The sequence below is a fragment of the Mastigoproctus giganteus genome, chromosome 7, assembly GCF_048544385.1.
Source record: "Mastigoproctus giganteus isolate SK-2022 chromosome 7, ASM4854438v1, whole genome shotgun sequence".
In the NCBI taxonomy this organism is placed as follows: Eukaryota; Metazoa; Arthropoda; class Arachnida; order Uropygi; family Thelyphonidae; genus Mastigoproctus; species Mastigoproctus giganteus.
Window position 1 is genome coordinate 113,037,769 of NC_143581.1, and position 24,970 is coordinate 113,062,738.

Consider the following 24,970-nt stretch of genomic DNA (forward strand, 5'->3'; position numbering starts at 1 on the left):
TGGTATCCATTGCGCTACTTCAAATAAGTGATGCTTCTCTAGTAGACACGACCACTGTTATTTATTCTCAATGGATACCACCACCCAGATGGCACCATTTCAAAGCTGTTGGCCTATTATCGGTGGGGGGGGCAGGTACCCTGATAATGTAGACATGCCATCACAGTTGCGAAGTGGTTCCACAATATGAGAGATGCCAAATGGTGAATAAATGATAATGTATTTTAAAGACCAAAGGCACAAGGCATAATAACATATGGGTTTAAATAACTATATAACATCGGTGTAGATACACCATAGTTTACCCATAAATTAAGCTACATATGTAGTGTAAAGGCATTGTTTCGCAAATGTCGCACATTTGCATTATCAGGGTACCTGCTTGCCCAACGATGATAGGTCAGCAGCTTTGAAATGGTCCTGTCTGGGTGGTGGTATCCACCTTGTACATTTCGTCTTTAAAATACATTATCCATTTAGCATTAGCATAAGCATTAGTAGAGGCATATGATGCAAGAAAGCAAGCTTATGCAGCATCAGCCAAAAATAAATAAAAAAAAAAAAACCCCTTCCACTTTACCCCTCCGTTCGTTCGAAATACCTGTCCAGCTGAGCCTTAAATTTATTTAGGCTATCAACTTCCACAACAAGGGATGGAAGTCTTCCACCAACCAACTACCTGCTGGCTAAAGGCAAATTTCCGCACATCTATCCTATATCTGTCTTTCCTCAATTTTAATTTATGCCCTCTCAGGCGATTATTCTGAGCAAGAGGCAGTATCCCATCAGCATTGAGCATGCTCAAAGCATTCAAGGCTTCGTACACCTCTATCAGATCACCTCGCTGGTGCCTAGTCTCCAGACACTATAATTTGCAAAATTAAGCCTTTTTTCGTAAGAGCAACCATTTGTTCCGTTCACTAACCTTGTTGCCCTTCTCTGTACTCGTTCCAGCAGCTCTACATCCTTGAAATGAAGCCTCCAGACCTGTATACAGTACTCAAGGTGCGGCCTGACCATTGCCTTATACAAGAGAATAATCACCTCTATCCCTGCTAGAAAAATTCCGGTATATCAATGATAAGACACCATGAGCTACTCTTGCAGCCCATCTGCACTGCTCAGAGAAATTCATATCTGCCTGAAAAATTACCCGCAGTTCATTTTCATTCTCTACCACTGTCAGTGTAGTACCACAGAGTTGATACGTTACTTTGGGGTTGCTCTTTCCCCTATGTAGTATTTTACATTTGTCAATGTCAAACTTCATTTGCCACCTCTCAGCCCATCTGCTCAACCTTTCCAGATCCTGTTGCAGCAGCATAGCGTCAGTAGCGTCCTTAACAACGCTGCCAACCTATGTATCATCTGCAAACTTGGACATTAAGCTTGATATACCATCATCAATATTATTTATAAATACAGAAAACAACAATGGACCCAACACTGAACCCTGAGGGACTCCACTAATAACATTAGTCCTTGATGAGCAGTGTCCATTAATTACCACTCTGTCTTCTGCTACTCAACAATCCCTTTATCCATAGCAGCAATTTGCTACCAATGCCACACTGCTCCAATTTGTGCAGCAGTCTTCCATGTGCAACAGTATCAAAAGCCTTTCTAAGATCCAAATATATAATATCAAAGTTATTTCCTGCATCCAATTCTTTTTTGTGACTGCATCATAGTATCCAATCAAATTGGTCAGGTAAGACCTTCCCTTAACAAAACCATGCTGTGTCTGAGCTATAACTGAATTCTTGTCAAGATGATCCTGCAGTGCTTCTTTAACCAGTGCTTCCATTAATTTTCCTGGAACAGAAGTTAAACTCACAGGTCTATAATTACTTGTGTCAGCCTTTGATCCTCCTTTGTGAATTGGGGTTACATTTGTACATCTCCAGTCTGTGGGTACCTCCCCTGAGTCCAAGGAAGCTCTCATAATTATGGCTAACGGATTGCTTACTTCCTTTGCTGCCTCCTTTAATATAACTGGATAGATCCCATCCACCCCAGGTGCCTTTCTTGTATTTATCTTCAACGATTTCTCCTCCACTTTACTCGCAATTATTACAAGATCATCTAGCTCACTGCCAGTGTTTACTTCATCTATGGCATTCCCCTTCCAGAATAACTCCTCATGTGTGAATGTAGATGCAAAATATTGATTTAGTTTGTTAGCTACCTGAGCAGGATCATGAACAGTTGAACCATCGATATCAACTGGACCAATCTGATTCATCCCCTTCCTTCTAGAGTTTACATAAGTAAAGAACTCTTTGCTGTTTTTCTTTGCATTCCTTGCCAACGATTTCTCATAATCTGCCTTCGCCTGCCTAACCTTCTTTGTAACTTGGTTACAGATCAACTTATATCTATCATAGGCTTCTGTGTCACATGTTAATTTATATTTATGCCATGCATTTTTCTTCTCTGCCATATGTCTCATTAGTTCATCTGACATCCATTTAGGCCTGAGCCTTGAACAATATTTCTTAGTTGGTATGTAAAACCTAGTAGTTTCCAAGATAAGTTCTTTGAATGCTTCCCATTTTGAGTTTGCTGTTGGTAACATCATCAGTTGGTCCCACTGTATAGAATTTAAATACTGTCTCAGACCATCATAGTCGCCTTTACGAAAGCAATAACCCTTCCCTTTACCCCTAATGGTAGTTACCTCTTTCAGTAAATCCCACTTCAGCACACTGTGATCACTGCCACCTAGTGGTTCCTGTATTTGCAGATTCTTAATGCATGAAGAATCACTACTGATAATCAAATCAAGAGTATTGCTCCCTCTAGTTGCCTCCCGAACATGCTGATTTAGAAAACAATCATCCAATAAATCCACAAAAGCCTTGCTAGTGTGAGTGACCAACCTACAAATTCCAGTCAATATCTGGGAAATTAAAATCCCCCATTATAAGATTCTCTGATTTACTGGCCCACTCTATTTCCCTGTACAGTTTCTTATTACACTTATCAGAGTCATTAGGCCTATTACTTCTACTCTCAATTTTGATCTCCCAATGTCACACCAAACTGACTCGACACTGCACTGTCCAGTGATGTCGACTGGCTTCACTTCCTTGGATTTTATGTGTTTCTTAACTAATAGCATAATCCCTCCTCCCTTCCTATCCTTTCTGTAGACGTTGTACTCCCCAAATTGCCGACCGGGCTAGCCAGGTGAGTAAAGTGCCTGCCTGGCAACCCAAAGGTCGCGGGTTCGAATCCTGCCTCGGGCTTGGATCAAAGTACTGCAAAAACCCTTGGGAGGTGCATTATGGCCACAGAAGCCGTTGCGCCAACAACTACCAAAAAAAAAAAAAAAAAAACTCCGCAAATTCCAGTTCTGCGTTACTTATATCTGTGTGACACCACGTCTCTGATATCCCAACAATATCCGCCTTTGATGCTTTGAGCAATACCTCAAATTCTTCAAATTTATTTACTAAACTCCTAGCATTGGTGTACACACAAGTATACATGCACCTGTTCTTTTTCTTAGCTACCCTAACACAACCCATGTGTTTACTTGTACCGCAATGACTCCCAGCAGTCTCTGAAATATCCTACATCTTGTTTTCCAAGCTGCTGCTCATTCCAATAGAAGCAGTGCAAGAATCACTTTCACCTCTACCATTGGCGACTGTTAATCTATTAGTCCTTGTATCCCCCCCCCCAATCTAGCAGTTTTCCGACCCAACTAACACTGCCTCAATAGCATCAGCAAACATTCTTGCACCCTTTCTATTTAAGTGTATCCCCTCCCTGTAGAAGCAGTCTCTCCTGTTAACAAGTACAGACTAGGCTGAAAAAAATTCTACCCCTTGAGCCTTGCACAATCTTTCCAGGGCCAAATTGATCGACAGGGCTCTCATCATATACTCCCTCCTATCGTGTCTGAGCAGAATTGCAGACACTTCCAAATTCAACCCTAATTCACGGCTTTTTTTCAACAGTAACCTGTACTTGTTAAGTAATTCTGCCGGTCTCCTACTCTTAATATCATTAGTGCCAATTCATACAACTATATCATCTTTTGTGCCATTAAAAGATATCCGCTCTACAACGTCATCAACCTATGCCCCTAGCAGACATACCCTGGTCCTGTTCCACCTATCCTTTTTACATACTATGTTCCCCGTTTCCCCTGACAGTAGTGTCACCAACAACTACTAGTTCCTGTGGGACCAGCGCATTCTGCCTTGTGGGTTGCCGCTGTGTTGCGTGATGCCCAAGTGCAAGCTCTGGCGTTGGTGTGGGCAGCTGAGAACCAGATGGGCCCCTCACTTTTAATCCTTCGAGGGCATCCACCCTGTACCTCAAGCTCTCATATAGGCCCATAACAATGCTGAGTTGTCGCCTGATTTCCTTACTCTCCTTGCATCGCGCACATACAAAGATATCCCCAATGGCAGTATCAAGTCCCATACCTGACTGCTCCACAAACATCAAGCAAATAGTGCATTTTAAAAGGCTGTGATTCAGAGGGCAAGTGCCCCCTCTGTTCTTCCCTGAGCCACAGCACTCTCCCATTAGCTTGAGCCTTTTACTTTGCTGCTCTGGTCTGAGTCATGATTTCGATTTAATTAACCCCAGGGGCTCACATCTGGTGAGCATGGGCTTGGCAAACCCAGGGTCCTGAGCTGGATATCGTCATTCTTCTCTTTCTTGGTGATTTCTTCCTTTCTCTCTCTCTCTCTCAGGGTAATTCGGGAATTTTTTTTTGGCTGGTGCAGCATAAGCCTCAGGCTTCTTTGCACCATATGACTAATAATAATAATAATAATTTCAGCACAAAATTAAAACCCTAAACTTGTATTCCAACAGTTATAACGCTATATTTATGTTTCAGTATCGAGTGTTATCTATGAAATCCCTTTATATAACTTCCGTATCAAGTTAAGTATTAATTATTTATTTTTGCTAATTATTTATGTTACGTATCTAAGTCATTATATGTATATAGTTAAAAGTACAATTTAATTGACAATGAAGTTCAACAAGATTAATAGATTTACTGATTAATTGACAATATTATATTATGTACTATACTATACTAAGCTTATGCTATCTAGTTTGAGATATTTTGTGTCGCGTAACAATGGCCGCAATTTACGAATGGTAAATCTACGGACACTTAAGTATCGATTAACTTCCAAATCTCGCTGTGTCAATTCAGAATAAACTAAGGATCCTGACTAGCTACTTACAAAAAATAATTTGATATAACAATTGGTTAATAAATCGGCTAAATATGGTTAAAAAAAAAAACCCTCTCTTTCAATGGAGCTGCAACTTGTAACACGTGGATTTGATACCCTTACCGATACTAAGTAATACCTACAAAATCTCTATCTAAGTTAAACTTTAAACTAAGTATCGTAACTAGGAATATAAAGCTACTCTAGAAAATAAGTTAATATGCCAATTTAAGCTAATAAAACAGAAAATAAATCAGAAAAAACTTCTCTGTTCCAGGAGCGGCAATAAGCTACGTCCACACAACATTCTCCAATTTATTCACCATTTGGCATCGCTCATATTGTGGAACCACTTCTAAACTGTGATGATACATTTGCATTATCAGGGTACCTGCCCACCGACCGATGATAGGCCAACAGCTTTGAAATGGTGCCATCTGGGTGGTGGTGGTGGTATACACTGAGAATAAATAACAGTAGTCGTCTCTACTGTTATTTATGGCTATGTCGGTGTAGCCACAATATGAGATACAATTAAAAATTATGCCTTTACACTTCATATGTAGTTTAATTTATGAGTAAACTATGGTGTATCTACACCGATATTATATAATAATCAATAATGTGCAACTATTTACATTTTTGAACAACATATAAAGACATATGGAAATAATGAAAAAAAATTGGAAGGCCTATAAATATCCTTGGTTAGTCTTAATTGAACATAATAGGTGAATACTAGGATTAAAAAAAAAAAAAAACTTTAGCACACTAACAGTCAGCTTTCTGTATGTATTTTTGAGAACAAAAATATCAGTCCTGTGAAGATTAATAATACCAGATTCATAGGCGAATAATTCCTTCTAAAAAGAAGCAAGGAGAACATGCATTGAAGACAAGAATGAGTTAAGAGAGCAGGAGAGTCGATAAAATGTGAACTAAATTATAAATAAAACAGAATTAGTGTTAGCAGTAGCTCTATAGGGCAAGGAAACCACATACCAAAAAAAAACAACTAAAAAGTAGATAAGAAAATACAAATTATGGACTTCCCTCCTCACATTGGTAACTATATACTAGTTGCCTTTTGAATTTTGTTCTAACTGTTATCTGAAACTACCTGCGGAGGCAATTTCTTTTAATAGTTAACTCGCCAAAAGAAAACTTCCTAGAATCTAGCCTAACCACTCTTCTCCTGTAATTTTTGTCCCTAGTTCTGAAATTCTTTATAACAGTGAAAATTCCAGCTTCATTCATTTTATTAACCCTACTCAGAACCTTTTCAAACTCAGGTGCCTTGTAAGGTGTCTAGTTACCAAGCTTTCAAAAGGCTTTGCATGTGGACCACTAGAATATTGTCGTCAGTGAAATCAGTGAATTTTGCATTGGTGCCTGATGTGGTGCCCATAACAGCAAAAATGCTTGGGGTTTTAAACATTCCAAACAAAGATTTACAACACATTTCAATATTCCAAACATTGCAAAAGCTGTTTTTATTGTTCGAGAACAATTCATCATTAAGAATAAAATACAATGGCTACTTTGGACATTTTTTTTGTGCTGAATTAATAGCCGATGACGACCTAGTTAATGTGTCTACTAACATTGTAAACCATTGTGTTTTGAGTTTCTTCATAAGTTTTAAATAACTGTGAACTTTTTGAAAATAATAATCTTTGTTTCTTTTTCAGCTGTGTTGTGTGAATTACTTAGTCCTTTTTGGGAAGCAGTCAGAATCCAACAAAAATGACAAGTGTCTGGATCTGTGCATTTAAAAGGGAAATCCCAATAAGGGATGGGGAGTGCAGTGAATGAGAACCTGTGGTTTACAAGTTCTCTAATTCATGTATCCTAAACCTTAGTAAGCAGTCCAAGTTGTTCTTTTCTTTTTCTTTGTACACAGTATAGAAAATGTTTTTGGCATTTCTTTTCCAAGTTTAATATAAAAAAGGAGCCCGAACACAAACAGGAAACAACTCCTTTATGATGATATCAAGTGTTATTGAAATATGATGGATAGAACTGTAATTAAATAACAGCACTCACTAAGGATTTATTTCCGACTGCTAGCTGGGGGGGGGGGGAATCGCAGACTAAAAGATTAACAGTAGCCATGGACAGAGGCAAAAGTGATTCTTGCACTGCTTCTATTGTAACAAGCAACAGTCTAGAGAGCAATTTGCTGCAGGTTTCAAGAGCTGCTGGGAGTCATCATAGAACAAGAAAATACATGGGCTGTTAGGGTAACTAAGAGTAAGAACAGGTGCATGTACACCAATTCTAGAAGTATAGTAAATAAATTTGATGAATTTCAAGTTCTGATCAAGGCATCAAAGGTGTTTATATTGTTGGGATATCAGTGGCATGGTGTCACGCAGATATAAGCAGCACAGAATCAGAATTTGGGGAGTACAATGTGTACAGTAAGGACAGACAGAGTAGGGAGGAGGGATTATGCTGTTAGTTCAGAAACACATAAGATCTAAAGAAGTGCATCCAGTTGACATGGGTGGACAGTGCAAAGTTGAGTCTATTTGGTGTGTGACATAAACATTGGGAAAGAGAAAATGAGAGTAGGAGTGTGTTATAGGGCTAATGAATTTAACGAGTAGAACGAACAGTTGTGCAGAGAAATAGTGGGCCATTAAATCAGAATGTCTTGTAATGGGGGATTTTAAGTTTCCAGATATTGACTCAAACTTGTAGTTGGTCACTCGCACGCTAACAAGACTTTTGTGGATTTATTTGAGGATTATTTTCTACAGAAACAGGTTTGAGGGGCAACCAGAGGGAGTAATACTCTTGATTTGATTATCAGCAGTGATTCTTCATGCATTTAGAATTTGCAGATAAAGGGACCACTAGGTGACAGTGATCTCAGTATACTGATGTGGAATTTACTTAAATGTAACTACCATCAAAGGTAAAGGATGGGTTTTTGCTTCCGTAAAGGTGACTACAGTGATCTCAGACAGTTTTAAAATTCTATACATTGGGATCAGCTGATGATGTTGCCAACAGTAAATTCTAAATGGAATCTTGGAAGCTACTACGCTTTTCATATCAACTAAGAAATACTGTTCAAGGTTCAGGCCCAAATGGATGTCAGATGAATTAATGAGGCTTGTGGCAGAGAAGAAAAAAAGAATGGGATGCATATAAATTATCAGGCAACACAGAAGCCTACGGCAGATATAATCTAGTCTGTAATTAAGTCACAAAGAAGGTTATGCAGGCAAAGGCAGATTATGGGAAATCTTTGGCAAAGGATGCAAAGAAAAACAGTGAGTTAAGTGATTTTGTAATAACTGAGAGCAAAGTAGAAGAGAAATTGTAGAAATTAAACATAAAAAAGGCACCTGGGGGTGGATGGACTCTATCCAGTTATATTGAAGGAGGCAGTGAGGGAAGATAGCCAACACTTAGCCACAATTATGAGAACATTCTTAGATTCAGGGGAGGTCCCTATGGAATGGAGATGTGCAAATGTTTCCCCAATTCACGACAACAACTATGATGTGGTCACAAAGGAAATGGAAGCAAAAAATAATTTTGATATCAAATACGTGGATTTCAAGAAAGCTTTTGATACTGTTGAACATGGAAGACTGCTGTATAAATTGGAGCGATATGACATTAAGAGCAAGTTGCTGCAATGGATGAAGGGATGGTTGAATGGGAGACGGCAGAGAGTGGTTATAAATTCACACTGCTCTACGTGGACTAATGTTATTAGTGGAGTCCCTCAGGGTTTGGTGCTGGGCCCATTGTTTTTTTGTGTATTTAACATTGATATCGATGAAGGTATATCAGGCTTAATGTCCAAGTTTGCAGATGATACAAAGGTTGCCTGGGTTGTTAATGACACTAAAGACAGTATGCTACTGCAATAGGATCTAGAAAAGTTTGCTAGATGGGCTGAGACGTAGCAACTGACGTTTAAAATTGACAAATGCAAAGTACTGCAAATGGGTAGCATTAACCCAAAAGAAAAGTATCATGTGGTACTACACCCAGAAAGTTGGAGAATCGGGGGTAATTGTGTAGTCGGATATGAAGTTCTCTGAGCAGTGCATATGGGCTGCCAGAGCAGGTCATGGAGTTTTGTCAATGATATATAGAAATTTTTCTATCAGAGACAAGGAGGTGATATCCCTTTGAATGAGGCAATGGTCAGGCCTCATCTTGACTACTGCATACATGTCTGGAGACCTTATTTTAGGAAGGATGTAGAGTTGCTAGTAAGAGCACAGGGAAGGGCGAGATCACTGGTGAGAGGAAAAAAGGGGTGCACTTACGAAGAAAGGCTTAAGTTCTTCAAGTTTCAGCATTTCGAGACTAGGCACCTGCAAAGTGATCTTATTGAGGTGTATAAGGCCTTGAATAGTTTGAGCAGGCTCAATGCTGACAGCATACTTCCGTTTTCTCAGACTAAGAACCTGAGTGGGCATATATTCAATTTGAGGAAAGACAATTGTAGAGTAGATGTGCAGAAGTTTGCATTTAGTCTGTGGATAGTTGATTGGTGGAACAGACTTCCATCTGTTGTTGTGGAAGTTGATAACTTAAATAAATTTAAGGCTGAACTAGTTGAACTTTTGGTGTGACCAAAAGTTCAACTAGTTGTAATATAAGCCTGCCTTGCCTTCTTGGACCATATGCCTCAACTAATACTATAATATATCTCTGCCCATTTGCTCATTATACTCATCAGATTCATTAGGCCTATAACACACACCTACTCTCATTTTCCCTCTCCCAGTGCTTATGTCACACCACACTGACTCAACATTGCATTTTCAACCAATGTCAATTGGATGCACTTCCTTAGATTTTTTGTGTTTCTTAACTAACAGCATAACCCCTCTTCCCTTCCTGGCCTGTCTATCCTTTCTGTACACATTGTAATAAGCAGTGCAGAATTCCATTTTTGCATTGCTTATTACAATGTTCTGTATGCTTATATCTGTGTGGCACTACGTCTCGGATATTCCAACAATATCTGCTTTTTATTTCTTGACCAGCACTTCAAATTCGTAAAATTTATTTACTATACTCCTAACATTGTACATTCAAATATACATACACCTATTATTACTCTTAGTTACCCTAATAAAATCCATTATTTACTTGTTCCATGATGACTTCGAGCAGCCCTCGAAATCTGCAGTACCTCACTTTGCAGGCTGCTGCTCTTTCTAACAGAAGTAGTGTAAGAATCACTTTCACCTCTGCCTGTGGTTGTTGTTGTTGTTATTTGGTTTTTAGGAGCATTAGCAACTAAGGCCATATTGCTCCGCCTCTGCCTGTGGTTACCGTTAAGTGATTAGTCTTTGAATTCCCCCACCCCAAGCTAGCAGTTTTCCAAGTCACCTAACATTCCCTCAATAGCATCAGCAAATATTCTTGCACTCTTTCTATTTAAGTGTATGCCATCCCTGTAGAAGCAGTCTCTCCTTTTAACAAGCACAGACCACTCTGAGAGAAATTCTACCCCATGAGGCTTGCATAATATCTCCAGGGCTGAATTGATTGACAAGGCTCTCCTCATATACTCCCTCCTATCATCTGGGCAGAGTTGCAGACTCTCAAATTTAACCCTCACTCGAGACTCTTTTCAACTTTTACGTGTACTTGTTAAGTAAGTTCGCAGATCTCATACTCTTAATGTCATTAGTGCCAACGTGTACAACAATATCACCCTTTGTGCCCTTAAAAGATGTTATCTGCTCTACGTCATCAACTTTTGTCTCTGACAGACATACCCTGGTCCTATTCCACCTATCCTTTTTGCACGGTGTATTTCTCATCTCCCCGACAATAACTAGCTCCTGTGGGACCAGTGCATTCTGCCTTGAAGGTTGCTGCTGTCTTGCCTGATGATCAGTTGCATGCTCTGGCATTGATGCGGGCAGTTGAGGCTGTAATGGGTCTCCGAATTTAAGTTCTTAGAGAGAATCTACCCTGTCCTTCAAGCTCTCATAAATTCTATATTGCTAGGTTGGTTCTATAATGCTACATTGCCTACATCAAGCACACACAGACATCCTCCCCTCCCTGGCAACATCTTGTCCCATGCCAGAAAGATCTGCAAACATTTCATAAGTTGCACATTTCTTTACCCCTTGGCAACATCATGTCCAGTGCCAGAAATATCTGCAAACATTTCACAAGTTGCACATTTCTTTAGGCCATGATGCATTGTAGAATCGCCCCCCTTTTGGTTCTTCCATGAGCCACAGCACTACTGCTGCTTTGTGCATATTTCTTTACTGCTCTAGTCTAGGAGCATGATTTCCATTTAAATACAATTTAATTAATTAACAATGAAAATTGATAAGGTTAATAAAGTTAATTGATTAATTTACTATACTATACTTGACTATACAATTACTATGCTATACTTGACTATACAATTACTATGCTATACTAAACATCGAGCACACAGAAAGACATCCTCCCCCTTCCTCTGGCAACATCATGTCCCGTGCCAGAAAGATCTGCAAACATTTCACGAGTTGCACATTTCTTTGGTTGTCCCCTGAGCCACAGCACTACTGCTACTTTGTGTATATTTCTTTGCTGCTCTAGTCTAACCTTATCAATTTTCATTGTTAAATGAAAATTGATAAGGTTAATAAAGTTAATTGATTAATTTACTATACTATGCTTGACTATACAATTACTATGCTATACTTGACTATACTATACTTGACTATACAATTACTATACTATACTTGACTATACTAAACATCGAGCACACAGAAAGACATCCTCCCCCTTCCTCTGGCAACATCATGTCCCGTGCCAGAAAGGTCTGCAAACATTTCATAAGTTGCACATTTCTTTACCCCTTGGCAATATCATGTCTCGTGCCAGAAAGATCTGCAAGCATTTCAGGAGCTGCACATTTCTTTAGGCCATGATGCATTGTAGAATTGCCCCCCTTTGATTCTCCCCTGAGCCACAGCACTACTGCTACTTTGTTCATATTTCTTTGCTGCTCTAGTCTGGGGGCATGATTTCCATTTAAATACAATTTAATTAATTAACAATGAAAATTAATAAGGCTAATAAATTTAATTGATTAATTTACTATACTATACTTGACTATACAATTACTATACTATACTTGACTATGCAACTACTATACTATACTATACTTGATTATACAATTGGTATACAATATAATTTACTATACTATACTTGACTACACTAAACATCGAGCACACAGAAAGACATCCCCCGCCTGGTAACATCATGTCCCTTGCCAAAAAGTCTGCAAACATTTCACAAGGTGCATATTTCTTTAGGCCATGATGCATTGTAGAATTGCCCCCCCCCCTTTGGTTCTCCCCTGAGCCACAGCATTATTGCTACTTTGTGCATATTTCTTTCTTGCTCTAATCTGGGGGCATGATTTCCATTTAAATACAATTTAATTCATTAACAATGAAAATTAATAAGATTAATAAATTTAATTCATTAATTTACTATACTATACTATACTATACTGTACTATACTTGACTATACAACACTATACTAAACTAATGCATTAATACGTATTCCACTGTATAGGTTTACATTATACCTTAGCTACCATATTCGAGATATACATTATCAATTTACGCTACACCGTAATGATCAAAATGCTAAATTACTTATCCTTAGCTAAATACAAAAGATATTATGCCCAAAAAGTGATTGAAACCCTCAAAATACTTATTTATCACAATTAAAACCCTACTATTCTTCTATGCTACTGATTACGCTGTGATATTCCAGCCAAAACACCAATACTTGATGCTAAGAGTAGCGACTTGTAACTTACAAAGTCACTAGCTAAATTCAAAAAATACTCTAATGAATGCTACTAAGCCTATTTAATCTATTTGTAAAATACAAATTAATATGTTAACAAATCAAAAAATACAACAGATACCGCTACGATAGTGGTAGGAGTAGCGAGTTGTAACTTACAAAATTACTACCTAATTATAAACAATCTAACAAACACCACTAAGCCTATTTAATCTATTTGGAAAATGCAAATTAATATGCTAACTAATCAAAAATATGATAAAATTTCAATGAAAACTTATCAGCTTGCAGCAGTTACAGAAGTCTACATCTTCATCAAACGACACCTGGCGGCTAAGTCATTTAGACTGGATTTTAGAAATTTTCTTTCTAACAGCTGTTTACTAGCTTAAAACTGCAGCCATTATCAACCCACTGCAAGATGGAAGCCTCCTCAACAATTCATGCTGAGGGAAATGGACCATAATCTGCCATGCTGGTCCAGTGCGGGTTGGCAGATCGACCATAATTAGCAGTCCGGGGCTTGAACCCCGGTCTACTCAAGGAGCGTGTGCCACAGCACTCCCGCTCCTGATCACTCGGCTATGGAGGCCGTTATTTACTCTTATAAGTTAACTCTTTCGGGTGGTTGAGGCTGATAGCTTGGGGAAACACATGAGTAGTTATTTATCTGATTTTTATCTTTTCTTTTTTATTTTTTTGGATAGTGCTAGTACAGCAAAAGCATAAGGCTGCTTTCTACTGTATGTGCAGTACTAATGTATTTGTCTGGTTAGTAATGCTTTGTAAGCACTGAAGTGTGACAAAGTTTTCTTTTAAGTGGGTGTAGCAGAAAACAGACATATGACGATATTCTGAATATGGGGTTGATATTGTTTGCCTGTTCTCATTCCATCAGATTTTTTTTGTTCAAACATGTATGAAATGCCTGTTGGTAACTTGGATGATCTAAAAAGAATTTTGATGGTCTGAAAATAATATGTAATGCATGTGAATTATGTATCTTTCGAAATTTTCAGCTTAATATGACAAAAAGCCCTATACAATTAATAGCCTATATGTAAAAATAAAAAGAAGACTCCCTGTTCCTTTTAACTGATACATCATACTTTATATTTTGAGCTGCTGCTATGTATATTTGTTAAATGAATTTGAAATTTTTGAGAGGTTTCGTTCTTTTCTACAAAACTGTTTGCTTCATTGTTCATGACACATTAATGTAGATGAGGTGAAAACTGGGGAGGATGTGTGAATGATAAGTTCTGTATACCACAAGGTTTCTTTTGTCCAGCTGTTTAACAGAGCTGGGTATGACACTTGCTGTACCCAACTTTGTTAAAGACACTTGATAGTATTCCTTCAGTTTTGCTGTTGGAACTCTGGCAGAGTAGAGACAGAAAGATTGATTACTTGTTAATTCAAATGTCTTCTAGAATTTAACAATAGGTTAATTGCAGTGGCTTGTCTAGTATTAGTCTCCAAAACACAAAAAAAAAATTACTTTTTTTGTGTGTTATGTATAATTCCATATTGTATTGTATAAAAGCCAAATTCCCCCCTCCCTTTTTTCCCCCATATATCTCCTTAGGAAGGATCTCAAGACTCAATAAAGTTGTTAAATGATGATAAGAGTTCCTTAGTAGATGAAATTGCTGGGCAGCTTGGATTGAAAAAAGTTGGATGGATATTCACAGACCTTATAGCAGAGGATCTGCAGAAAGGAACTGTCAAGCATCTTAGAAATGCAGTAAGCACAAATATTGAACTTTTTTTTTTTTTAATATATGTATTCAAGCAGTATTTAAATACATGTAATTTTTTGAAGATTTAAAGGGATACATACTTTAAAATTAATTTAATAGAAAGCTGAGAAATGCTTTTTTGAAAAAGACGGTATAACAGCATTTTCTATTTTTATTGTAGTTGATAAATTTTAAACCAGCATTTTGTGTGTGTGAGGCATGCACTGCAATCAGCCCCACACATCCAATGAAAGTAGTATAGTCAAAGTTTGATTCTTTGGTTGAGGAATATGTAAAAGCATAAAATTGGGTCATGTCTATAAAGCATTGCCCTTCTCTGTACTCATTCTAGATCCTGTACTCGACTTATTCTGTACTCTACGTCCTTCCTAAAATGAGGCCTCCAGACCTGTATACAGTATGGCTGTAGTTATTATTCCTAATCTTCTCCTTTTTAGATAAATAAAACAGTTACATTTATTCAGTGTTTTTTGCAAAGCAATATTTAAGAAGTAAGGCAACTCCTACAAATAACATTAAATAACTACAGCAGCTCTAGAATTAGATTTAATGACTTATGTCTTATAAAACCTCTTATCCTAGTGGAAAGGCACACTCACACACAATTTAACTAACTAGCCACTTGCACTTTGTGTGACAGAAAAAGCACTGATGCTATTTGCTGCACATATGGCCTTAGTTGCTAATGCTCCTAAAAACCAAATAACAACATAACAACAGCTATTTGCTGCACAACTGGCAAAGGCACGTTTTCTGATGTATGGGTTACACATATTAAACTTGCAAGCTCAGTTATAACACGTCATATTGTTTAAATCTATTAGTCTGCTGTCTATAATGGATGTTCATCCTATTTACTGTTAATTCCTCCTTTAGTAAATTGACAAACACTGTTGTGCCCTTTATTTTTCTATTGACATGTAATATTTTTCACACATAACTGAACTTTACATCTCAACTCTTTATTGATTCATATACATCATTTAATTAATCAGTATTTCTTTTTTGGATTTTTATATACCAGTGATGGTGCCATTTAATGTTTATTATTAACTTGAGAGTTAATGCATAGGAGAAAAGTGTAGACCACTGCATTTATGATTTTACCAAATTGTTGTTTCACTAAAACATTTATTCCAATCATGTTCTCTCACCACGTTCTATTCATGAATGTTGAAACCACTTATTGATTATTCTCTACAGAAATTTTTCTTCATGTGTGTTTAGTGTTTCTGCTTGTGCTGCTTTGACTTAGGTTGGTGTAAAATTTTTTTATTTATTCTTTAGTTTAGTATGATTTTAATGCCTAATTGAAATGATGATCAAGGAATTATGAAATTGTAATTTTTGGGATTGGTTTTTGATTTGGCTAATGTGACGTTCAGAGCTATTTTGACAGATTTATACGAAAAGCTAATGATTGCCATACAGAATGAAAAAGATTTGAACTGTCTGTCAAAGAGAAAATAATCAAGTGTTGAATTATGTCCCAGCAAAAATATCAAAAAGAGCAAACTGTGTTAAAGTGCAGCAAAGTGCGAGGGAAATAACTATGGATTCATGATCTGACAAATATTACATTAGTAAGACACCTCAGTTATTATTGCAACGAGTGTATTTCAGAGTAAAGTTGTAATGCAAATTTCAGTGCTGCTATTTCTTGTTAAAGTTATATCTGTCAGAGGTCAAAAGCTGATGACATTGTACAACAGCTATCATCTAATGCACAAAGGGGATATGATTTATGTTTTGTTACTAAGAATAGGTCTGAGCAGATCTATCAGTACCAACTAAGATCTCTTACCCTTAGTAGGAAATCTAACATATTGCTTACCAGGCTGCTCCATGGAAAGCAAGGTGTTGGGGATTGCTAGGAGTCATTAGCATTAGTAGAGGCATACGATGCAAGAAAGCAAGCTTATGCAGCATCAGCCAAAAAAAAAAAAACCCATTTCACCCATCCATTCGTTCCAAATGCCTGTCCAGCTCAGCCTTAAATTTATTTAGACTATTAGCTTCCACAACAAAAGATGGAAGCCTGTTCCACCAATTAACTACCGGCTGGCTAAAGGCAAATTTCTGCACATCTATTCTACAACTATCTTATCTCAATTTGAAACTGGTCCCCCCCCACCCCCCAATGTTCTTAGTCTGAGCAAGAAGAAGAATCCCATCAGCATTCAGCTTGCTCAGCCCATTCAAGACTTTATACACCTCAATCAGATCACCTCGCAGGTGCCTACTCTCCAGGTGCTGCAATTTGCAGAACTTAAGCCTTTCTTGATAAGAGCACCCCTTTGTTCCCCTCACCAATCTTGTTGCCCTTCTTTGTACTTGTTCTACAAACTCTACATCCTTCCTAAAATGAGGCCTCCAAACCTGTACGCAGTTCTCTGTGTGGCATGACTATTGCCTTGTATAAGGGGATAATCACCTCCCTGTCCCTGCTAGCAAAATATCTTTATATCGATGACAAGGCTCCATGACCTGCCCTAGCAGCCCATCTGCACTGCTCAGCGAACTTCATATTTAGCTGCACAATTACCCCCAGGTCTTTTTCACTTTCCACTTCCACTTCCTTGAATGTAGTACCACACAGTTGGTATGTTTCTCTTCGGTTATTGCTACCCATATACAGTACTTTGCATTTGTCAATGTTAAACTTCATTTGCCACTTCTCAGCCCATTTTCCCAACTCATCTAGATCCAGTTGGAGTAGCATACTGTCTTTACTGTCGTTAACGACCCTGCCAACCTTTGTATCATCTGCAAACTTGGACATTAAACTCGATATACCTTCATCAATATCATTGATAAATATACAAAACAACAATGGGCCCAACACCGAACCCTGGCGAACTCCACTAATAACATTTGTCCACAAAGAGCAATGTTAATTGATTACCATTCTCTGTCGTCTCCCACTCAACCATCCCTTTATCGATTGTAGCAACTTACCTTTAATGCCATACCTCTCCAATTTGTACAGCAGTCTTCCCTGGGCAACAGTATTAAACACTTTACTGAAATCCAAGTACAGGTAACCCTCTTATAACACGGTAGTTTGGTTCCTACAAAATCTCGAATGCGAACTGTGTTATTCAGGACTAAGAACCAGTACAAAGAGGGGGGGGGGGTTACGTTCTAAAAGCTAACAAAAATACTCCATTTTTGTTTTTTTATAAATATCAGAAACTTAATTTTTATAGTAATAATAACTTAATATTTTAACTTTATTTTTATAATAGTAACTTAAATAGTAATAACTGAACAAACATCTTATCTTACAAACTGTGATACTTATATGTCAGATAATGTACGTTCCTTTAATTTTCTTCCTCTTAATTGCTGCTTAGCACAATCTCTTCTGCAGCATCTACATTTCATGTACCTTCTGCTCCCTGCCACAATCTGTATGCTATGAAGTCACAATTTTTTATGGTCCCAAACAAGTACAAGTTCAATAGCACAAAATCTAACCCAGGAATCTCCCAACAAAATACAGTGGACCCCCCACTTTAAATGATACGTGAAAATTGGAAGAATATTTTCCACTTAGCAAAATAAAAATAAATTTTCGCTTACCTACATATCTTAATTGATATGTACTGTAACATGTACATACTAATTGATATTTCTGTTCACCGACTTTTTTTTTTTGTTTGTAAAATTTAAAACAGTAAAAATGATAAGCAATCAATAACAAAGAACAAAGGCAGGCACAAGTTACAACAAACGCAATATGCACAAGTGAGATACGGAGTTAGTGAGTTTCTGAAAATTTCTTTGTTTTTCATGTGATTGAATATTTCATGGAAGGGGAAACACAATTCACCATAATAACATGAAAACCCACAGAATTCCAGCTATCAGTACTATAGCAAATGCAAGGGGATTGAGTTTACTACCTGTTTATAATTGATTATAAACTAACAGAAAAGACCAATGAACCGGAAACTTCAAATTGTTTTATGGTACTGACCTCCAGAAATGTGCTTTAGAAAACTACTATGGAGGCCATAACAATAGCGAGTCAACAGCAGAGATTCACAAAAAGGAACGGAAATGTTGAAAATTACATCTAACATAATAGAAGGGTCTTCCCAGCACAAAAGAGAAAAAAAAATACCATGTTATGTGAGATTTTCTGCAATTTTCAAACCTTGGTAGAGCTAAACCTTGTTGTAGAAGTACTGTGTTATGCGAGGATTGCTGCAATTTATCAGTCATCTTGTAGAAGTACCGTGTTATATGGGGTTCTCTGTATATGATATCAGAATTATTTTTTGCATCCAGTTCCTCTGTGACCACATCACAGTATCCAATCAAATTTGTCAGACAAGACCTCCCTTAACAAACCCATGCTTTGTCTTGTCTACGTCATCCTTCATTGCTTTTTTAACCAGTGATTCCATTATTTTCCCTGGAACACAAGTTAAACTAACAGGTCTGTAATTACTTGTGTCACCTTTTGTGAACCGGTGATATTTGCACACCTCCAGTCCATGGGGACCTCCCCATGGGTCCAAGGAGCCTCTCATAATTATGGCTAAGGGTTTGCTTATTTCTTTTACTGCCTTCTTTAATATAACTGGATAGATCCCATCCACCCCAGGTGCCTTCCTTATGTTTAACTTCAACAATTTCTCCTCCACTTTGCTCTCAGTATTACAAAATTACTTAGCTCCCTGTTAGAGTTAATAAAACTTATGGCATTCCCCTCCTTGGATAACTGCTGACGTGTGAATTTAGATGCAAAATACTCAGTTTATCAGCTACCTGGACAGGATCATCAATTGTCGAACCATCTATGTTAAGTGGTCCAATCTGATTCATTCCTTTCCTTCTAGAGTTTAGAACTTTTTAAGTAAAGAACTCTGCTGTTTTTCTTTGCATCTTTTGCCAAATATTTCTTGTAATCTGCCTTCTCCTGCCTAACCTTTGACTTGATTATAGACTAGCTTATATCTGCCATGGGCTTCTGTATAGTCGAATAATTTATATGCATCCCATGCATTTTTCTTCTGTCACGAGCCTCATTAATTCATCTACCCTCTATTTAGGCCTAAACCTTGAACAGTATTTCTTAGTTGGTATGGAACCTCCAAGTAACCTCCAAGATTAAGTCCGTGAAGGCTTCCCATTTAGAATTCACCATTGGTAACATCATCAGTTGATCCCACTGTATAAAATTTAAAAACTGCCTGTGACCACTGTATTCACTTTTACAAAAGCAAAAACCTTTCCCTTTACCCTTGATGGTAGTTACATCTTTAAGTAAATCCCACATCAGTACACCCTAGGGCTCACAATACCGGTCAAAATCTTAATACTGGTATTTCGGTATTCCAAAAAAAACAATTTTTCGCCATAAATTTTTATGAAAATTAGGCGCAATAAAGTAAGGAAAAAAACAAATAAGTACATGAATTCACGTTTTAAATCAAACTTTTTTTACAATAATAAATATTCTAGCAAAATTATTAAACATACGGTTATTCTAAAAAAATAAAAATAAGCATCCACACTACCTGTCCGAATAAAGTGAACTCTTAAGAAACTCAATAGTGTTATTGTTTAACCTGGATCCAATTTTGGTACATATTTAATTAGCGGCAGAAAACTTCCTTTTGGATTCTGTGTTGGTTGGTGCTTTGTACTGAGATAGCCATAGATGAGTTGCAGTTTAACCCCCCCCCCCCTATTCCCGTGCATTATAGCCTTAGTAGCTAATGCGCCAATAAAAACAAACAAACCAAACCCCTTATTCCCTCATCTTCAAAAAATCTTATTTCCTTTTTATCAAAAATAAAAAAATATTTCTTTTTTGACTTTTTATGGCACTATACGTATAAAAAAAAAAAAAAAAAAAAAAAAAAAGAGAATTTCCAGCAGCTGTGAGGGATATCCTCCTCCCCCACCCACGCGAGTATATACAGGAAACCCTTGATTAATGCGGTTTTGAACAATGCGGTTTTAATTAGTGCGCAAAATTTTTTTGATACTATCCCCTTAATATATGCGTTATCAAATTTGATTAGTGCGCTGTTTTTTTCTTGCGGTGCTTGGCAACTCACAACGGTGCCTAAAGCGGCAAATACGTGATACGCACTCACCAGGGTCTTCTAACTTAAATGAATCGACTCCAAAATGCTCGACAGCAGCACCCCATACCACTCTGAAATTGAAATTTGCTCTGGTAACTCATATTCTTTTATTCTTTTATTATTAATATTAAACTGCTTTAATATTATGATATTAAAGAAGCAGTTGAGAACATACACAAATCGTGGGAAGAAATGACGATCAGCTGCATGAGAGCTGTCTGGCAGAATCTTTTGCCTGAATGCGCAAATGATTTTTGCAGTTTCATTAATCCTGTCAACAAAGTTATTGATGAAATTACTACAATTGGAAAAGATCTCGGCTTTGAGGAAGTAGATTCAGAAAACGTTAGAGAATTATTGGAATTGCATTCAAAAGACTTAAGTAAAGACGATCTTCTTGAAATTGAGCATCAACATGCATACGAGGAAGAAGACGAAAATGAAGCAGAAGAAAAGCAATTTGCTCCCAAAGAAATTTCATTCAAAAAACTTGAACTATTTAATACACTTTAAAAAGCAAAAGAACTCATACTAGAGATTGATCCAGATGCAGAGAGAAGCATGAACGTTCGTTGAGGGTTAGATAAGCAAATTGATTGTTATCGCAAAATCATGGAGGAAAGGAAGAAAGCTACCACTGTTCAATTGAAGTTAGATAAGTTTTTTTTGCAAAAAATAAAATTTAAATCATACTACCTTTTTTTAAATTTATTCCTTAATAATTTAAGAACTATGCAGTGCATTATAGGTACGTATTGAGTAAGAAAAAATATATTTTTACAATTTCATAATTTTCAAGGATTCATTATAATTATTCCCATTATTTCTTAAGTTTGATTAGTGCGGTTTTAATATGTGCGGTATATTTCAAGGATTCATTAACCGCACTAATCAAGGGTTTCCTGTATATATATATATTGTATGTGAGCTGTCAGTTTCTCAAAAACAAAGACACAAATATAAAACAAAAGTCATTTATCATACAAATCTATTTAAAATATATAAATGGTGTTCATTTACATCTAATCTATTCATTTTTCTCATTTAATCTGTTAATAGATGCTATCATTTCCATAAAATTTCTTTTAATTAACAATCTCAACTCTCTCTACAGCTTCAAACACTAAACTAATTTAATCTTATTCACTTCCTCATATTTCTCTTAATCACCAATATCAATTCTCTTCACAACAGCAATCCATAAGTCGCTAAATTAATGCTAACAATTCCTTGTAATCTTTTTTAATTTAGCAATATCAATTTTCTTTACAACTTCAGCTCACATTCAACCAATAAACCAACTCGACACTAAACATTTCCTTATTTCACTGGTTAAAGAAGCACTGCAGGATCATCTAGACAAGACTTCAGTTATAGCTCGGACATAGCATGGTTTTATTAAGGGAAAGTCTTGCCTGACCAATTTGATTGGATACTATGATGTGGTCACAAAGGAACTGGATGCAGGGAATAACTTTGATATCATATATTTGAATCTTAGAAAGGCTTTTGATACTGTTGTACATGGAAGACTGCTGCAGAAATTGAAGCAGTGTGGCATCGGAAGCAAATTGCTGCTAGGGATTAAGGGATGGTTGAGTGGAAGAACACAGAGTGGTAATCAATGTCAATGGACACTGCTCTTGGTGGACTAATGTTATTAGTGTAGTCCCTCAGGGTTCAGTGTTGGGTCCATTGTTGTTTTCTTTATTTATAAATGATATCAATGGTGGTATATCCAGCTTAATGTCCAAGTTTGCAGACAATACGAAAGTTGGCACAGTTGTAAAGGACACTAATGACAGTACGCTGCTGCAATAGGATATAGAAAAGTTGAGCAGATGGGCTGAGAGGTGGCAAATGAAGTTTTAACATTGATAAATGTAAAGTACTACATATGGGAAGTAATAACCCCAGAGTAACGTAGCAACTCTGGGTTATTACACTGACAGTGGTAGAGAATGAAAAGGACCTGGGGATAATTAGTTTTCTGAGCAGTGCAGATGATCTGCAAGAGTTGCTCATGGTGTCTTGTCAATGATATACAGGAATTTTTCTAGCAAGGATAAAAGGAGGTGATTATCCCCTTATATAAGGCAATGGTCAGGCCACACCTTGAGTACTGTATCCAGGTCTGGAGGCCTCATTTTAAGAAGAATGTAGAGCTGTTGGAACGAGTACAGAGAAGGGCAACAATATTAGTGAATGGAATGAAGGGTTGTTCTTATGAAGAAAGGCTTAAGTTTTGCAGATTACAGGGTCTGGAGACCAGGCACCTGCGAGGTGATCTGACTGAGGTGTATAAAGCCTTGAATGGTTTGAGCATGCTCAATGCTGAAGGAATTCTTCCTCCTACTTAGAATAATTGTCGGAGAGGGTATATATTTAAATTGAGAAAAGACAGTTGTAGGATAGATGTGTGGAAGTTTGCCTTTAGCCAGCATGTGGTTTATTGCTGGAACATACTTCTATCTGTTGATTGATTAAATAGATTCAAGGCAGAACTAGACAAACATTTGGAGTGAGTGAATGGATGAAATTAGACTGTTTTTTCCTTTGGCTGATGCTATATAAGCTTGCTTTCTTGCAAAATGTGCCTTTAGTAATGCTAACATAACGAAATGCTATTACACAATTTTATCTGGAAAAAAAAAAAAAAACATGAACAACTCTGAATTCATTCTGCATGGAACTGAAAATAGTGTAACTTCAATAAACTTTACTTAACCTTACATTGTGTAACATATTATAATAAAAAATGTCTAATAAAATAATTTTCTCATTTTTCAGCTCCTTCATCCACTTCTTACTATGTACAAGTAACATTACTATATAATATCAGTGTAGATACACCATATCTACTCATTCTTCACAATGAGCTGCCCATGTATTGCACTACCTTGAATAAGAAACACTTACTTGCAAATACAGTAATACCCCGAATTTATGCGATAGGTGGGTCTGACAAAAATCGCTTAAGTCGAATTCGCGTAACTCGGGGTACAACTTTGCATATAAATACATATAAATTTTGTTTAATTGGGACCAAGGACTAACAAAAACACTAGTTTAGAAGAAAAATATTTAATAAAATTGCAGTTCTTTATACATATTAATACAAAATATGTATTAAAAAAATAAATGAATTACGTAAAAAAGTTATTTCGATGTTGATGGCTTCATAAAATCTAACAAATTCTTCTGACAACACAGCGCCTTCTTTTTTTCATGCAGCATTTCTTCGTAGCAAGCTAATAATTTTTTTTATTCCTTGCTTTGTGGCTATAATGCATTCTTCGTTAGTCTGTTTTCTAAAATTTAAGCCCTTTTCAATTGAGCTGAGACCTTCTGTCAAACTTGCAATTGTCATGTGCTTTTTTGGTGGAACTGGGTCTGAAGTGTCGGATACTTCAGTGACGTTTTGCTCACGCATCTCTGAGCTCATTCATTGTCAGCTCCTGACTATGTGAATCCAACAGCTCGTTGACATTATTATTATTAGCCATATGGTGCAAGGAAGCCTGAGGCTTATGCTGCACCAGCCAAAAAAAAAAAAAAAAAAAATTTGAGTTACCCTGAGAGAGAGAGAGAGAGAGAGAGAGAGAGAGAGAGAGAGAAATAGAAGGAAATCACCAAGAAAGAGAAGAATGATGATATCCAGCTCAGGACCCTGGGTGTGCCAAGCCCATATTCACCTGATGTGAGCCCCTGGGGTTAATCATCACCATTGACTTCCAAATCTAATTCCTGGGCAAGATTAACAACTTCTCACATGAGCGACATGATCAGTTTCTGGCGTTGTTTTCGTCTCATTTTTGAAAAAAAATGGAACAAGTTTCTTCCAGACACCGTTCAATGTTTTTTTGTGAATTTCATCCCAAGGTTCTTCAATGATTCTTAAAACATTGAATTGTTTCAAAGTCTTTAACAGATATCTCACTATTTTGTCTCATAGCTTCATTCAGACGTGCAAAGGAACGCCTCGTGTAGCAAGCCTTGAATGTTTTAATGACTCCCTGGTCCATTGGTTGAAGCAAGCTGGTTGTGTTTGGAGGCAAAAACACA

General features: G+C 37.1%; 1 protein-coding gene across 2 annotated transcripts in view; it reads left to right on the forward strand.

Moving 5' to 3' along the window:
* The window catches only part of Npl4 (nuclear protein localization 4), a 536,510-nt gene that overhangs the window by 302,932 nt on the left and 208,608 nt on the right, over nucleotides 1–24,970 (forward strand). For both annotated transcript variants that reach the window (XM_090377858.1, XM_090377859.1), the window contains one exon: nucleotides 14,624–14,782. In XM_090377858.1, the coding sequence (XP_090233984.1) occupies nucleotides 14,624–14,782 (159 nt within the window). The remainder of the gene's footprint in view (nucleotides 1–14,623; nucleotides 14,783–24,970) is intronic.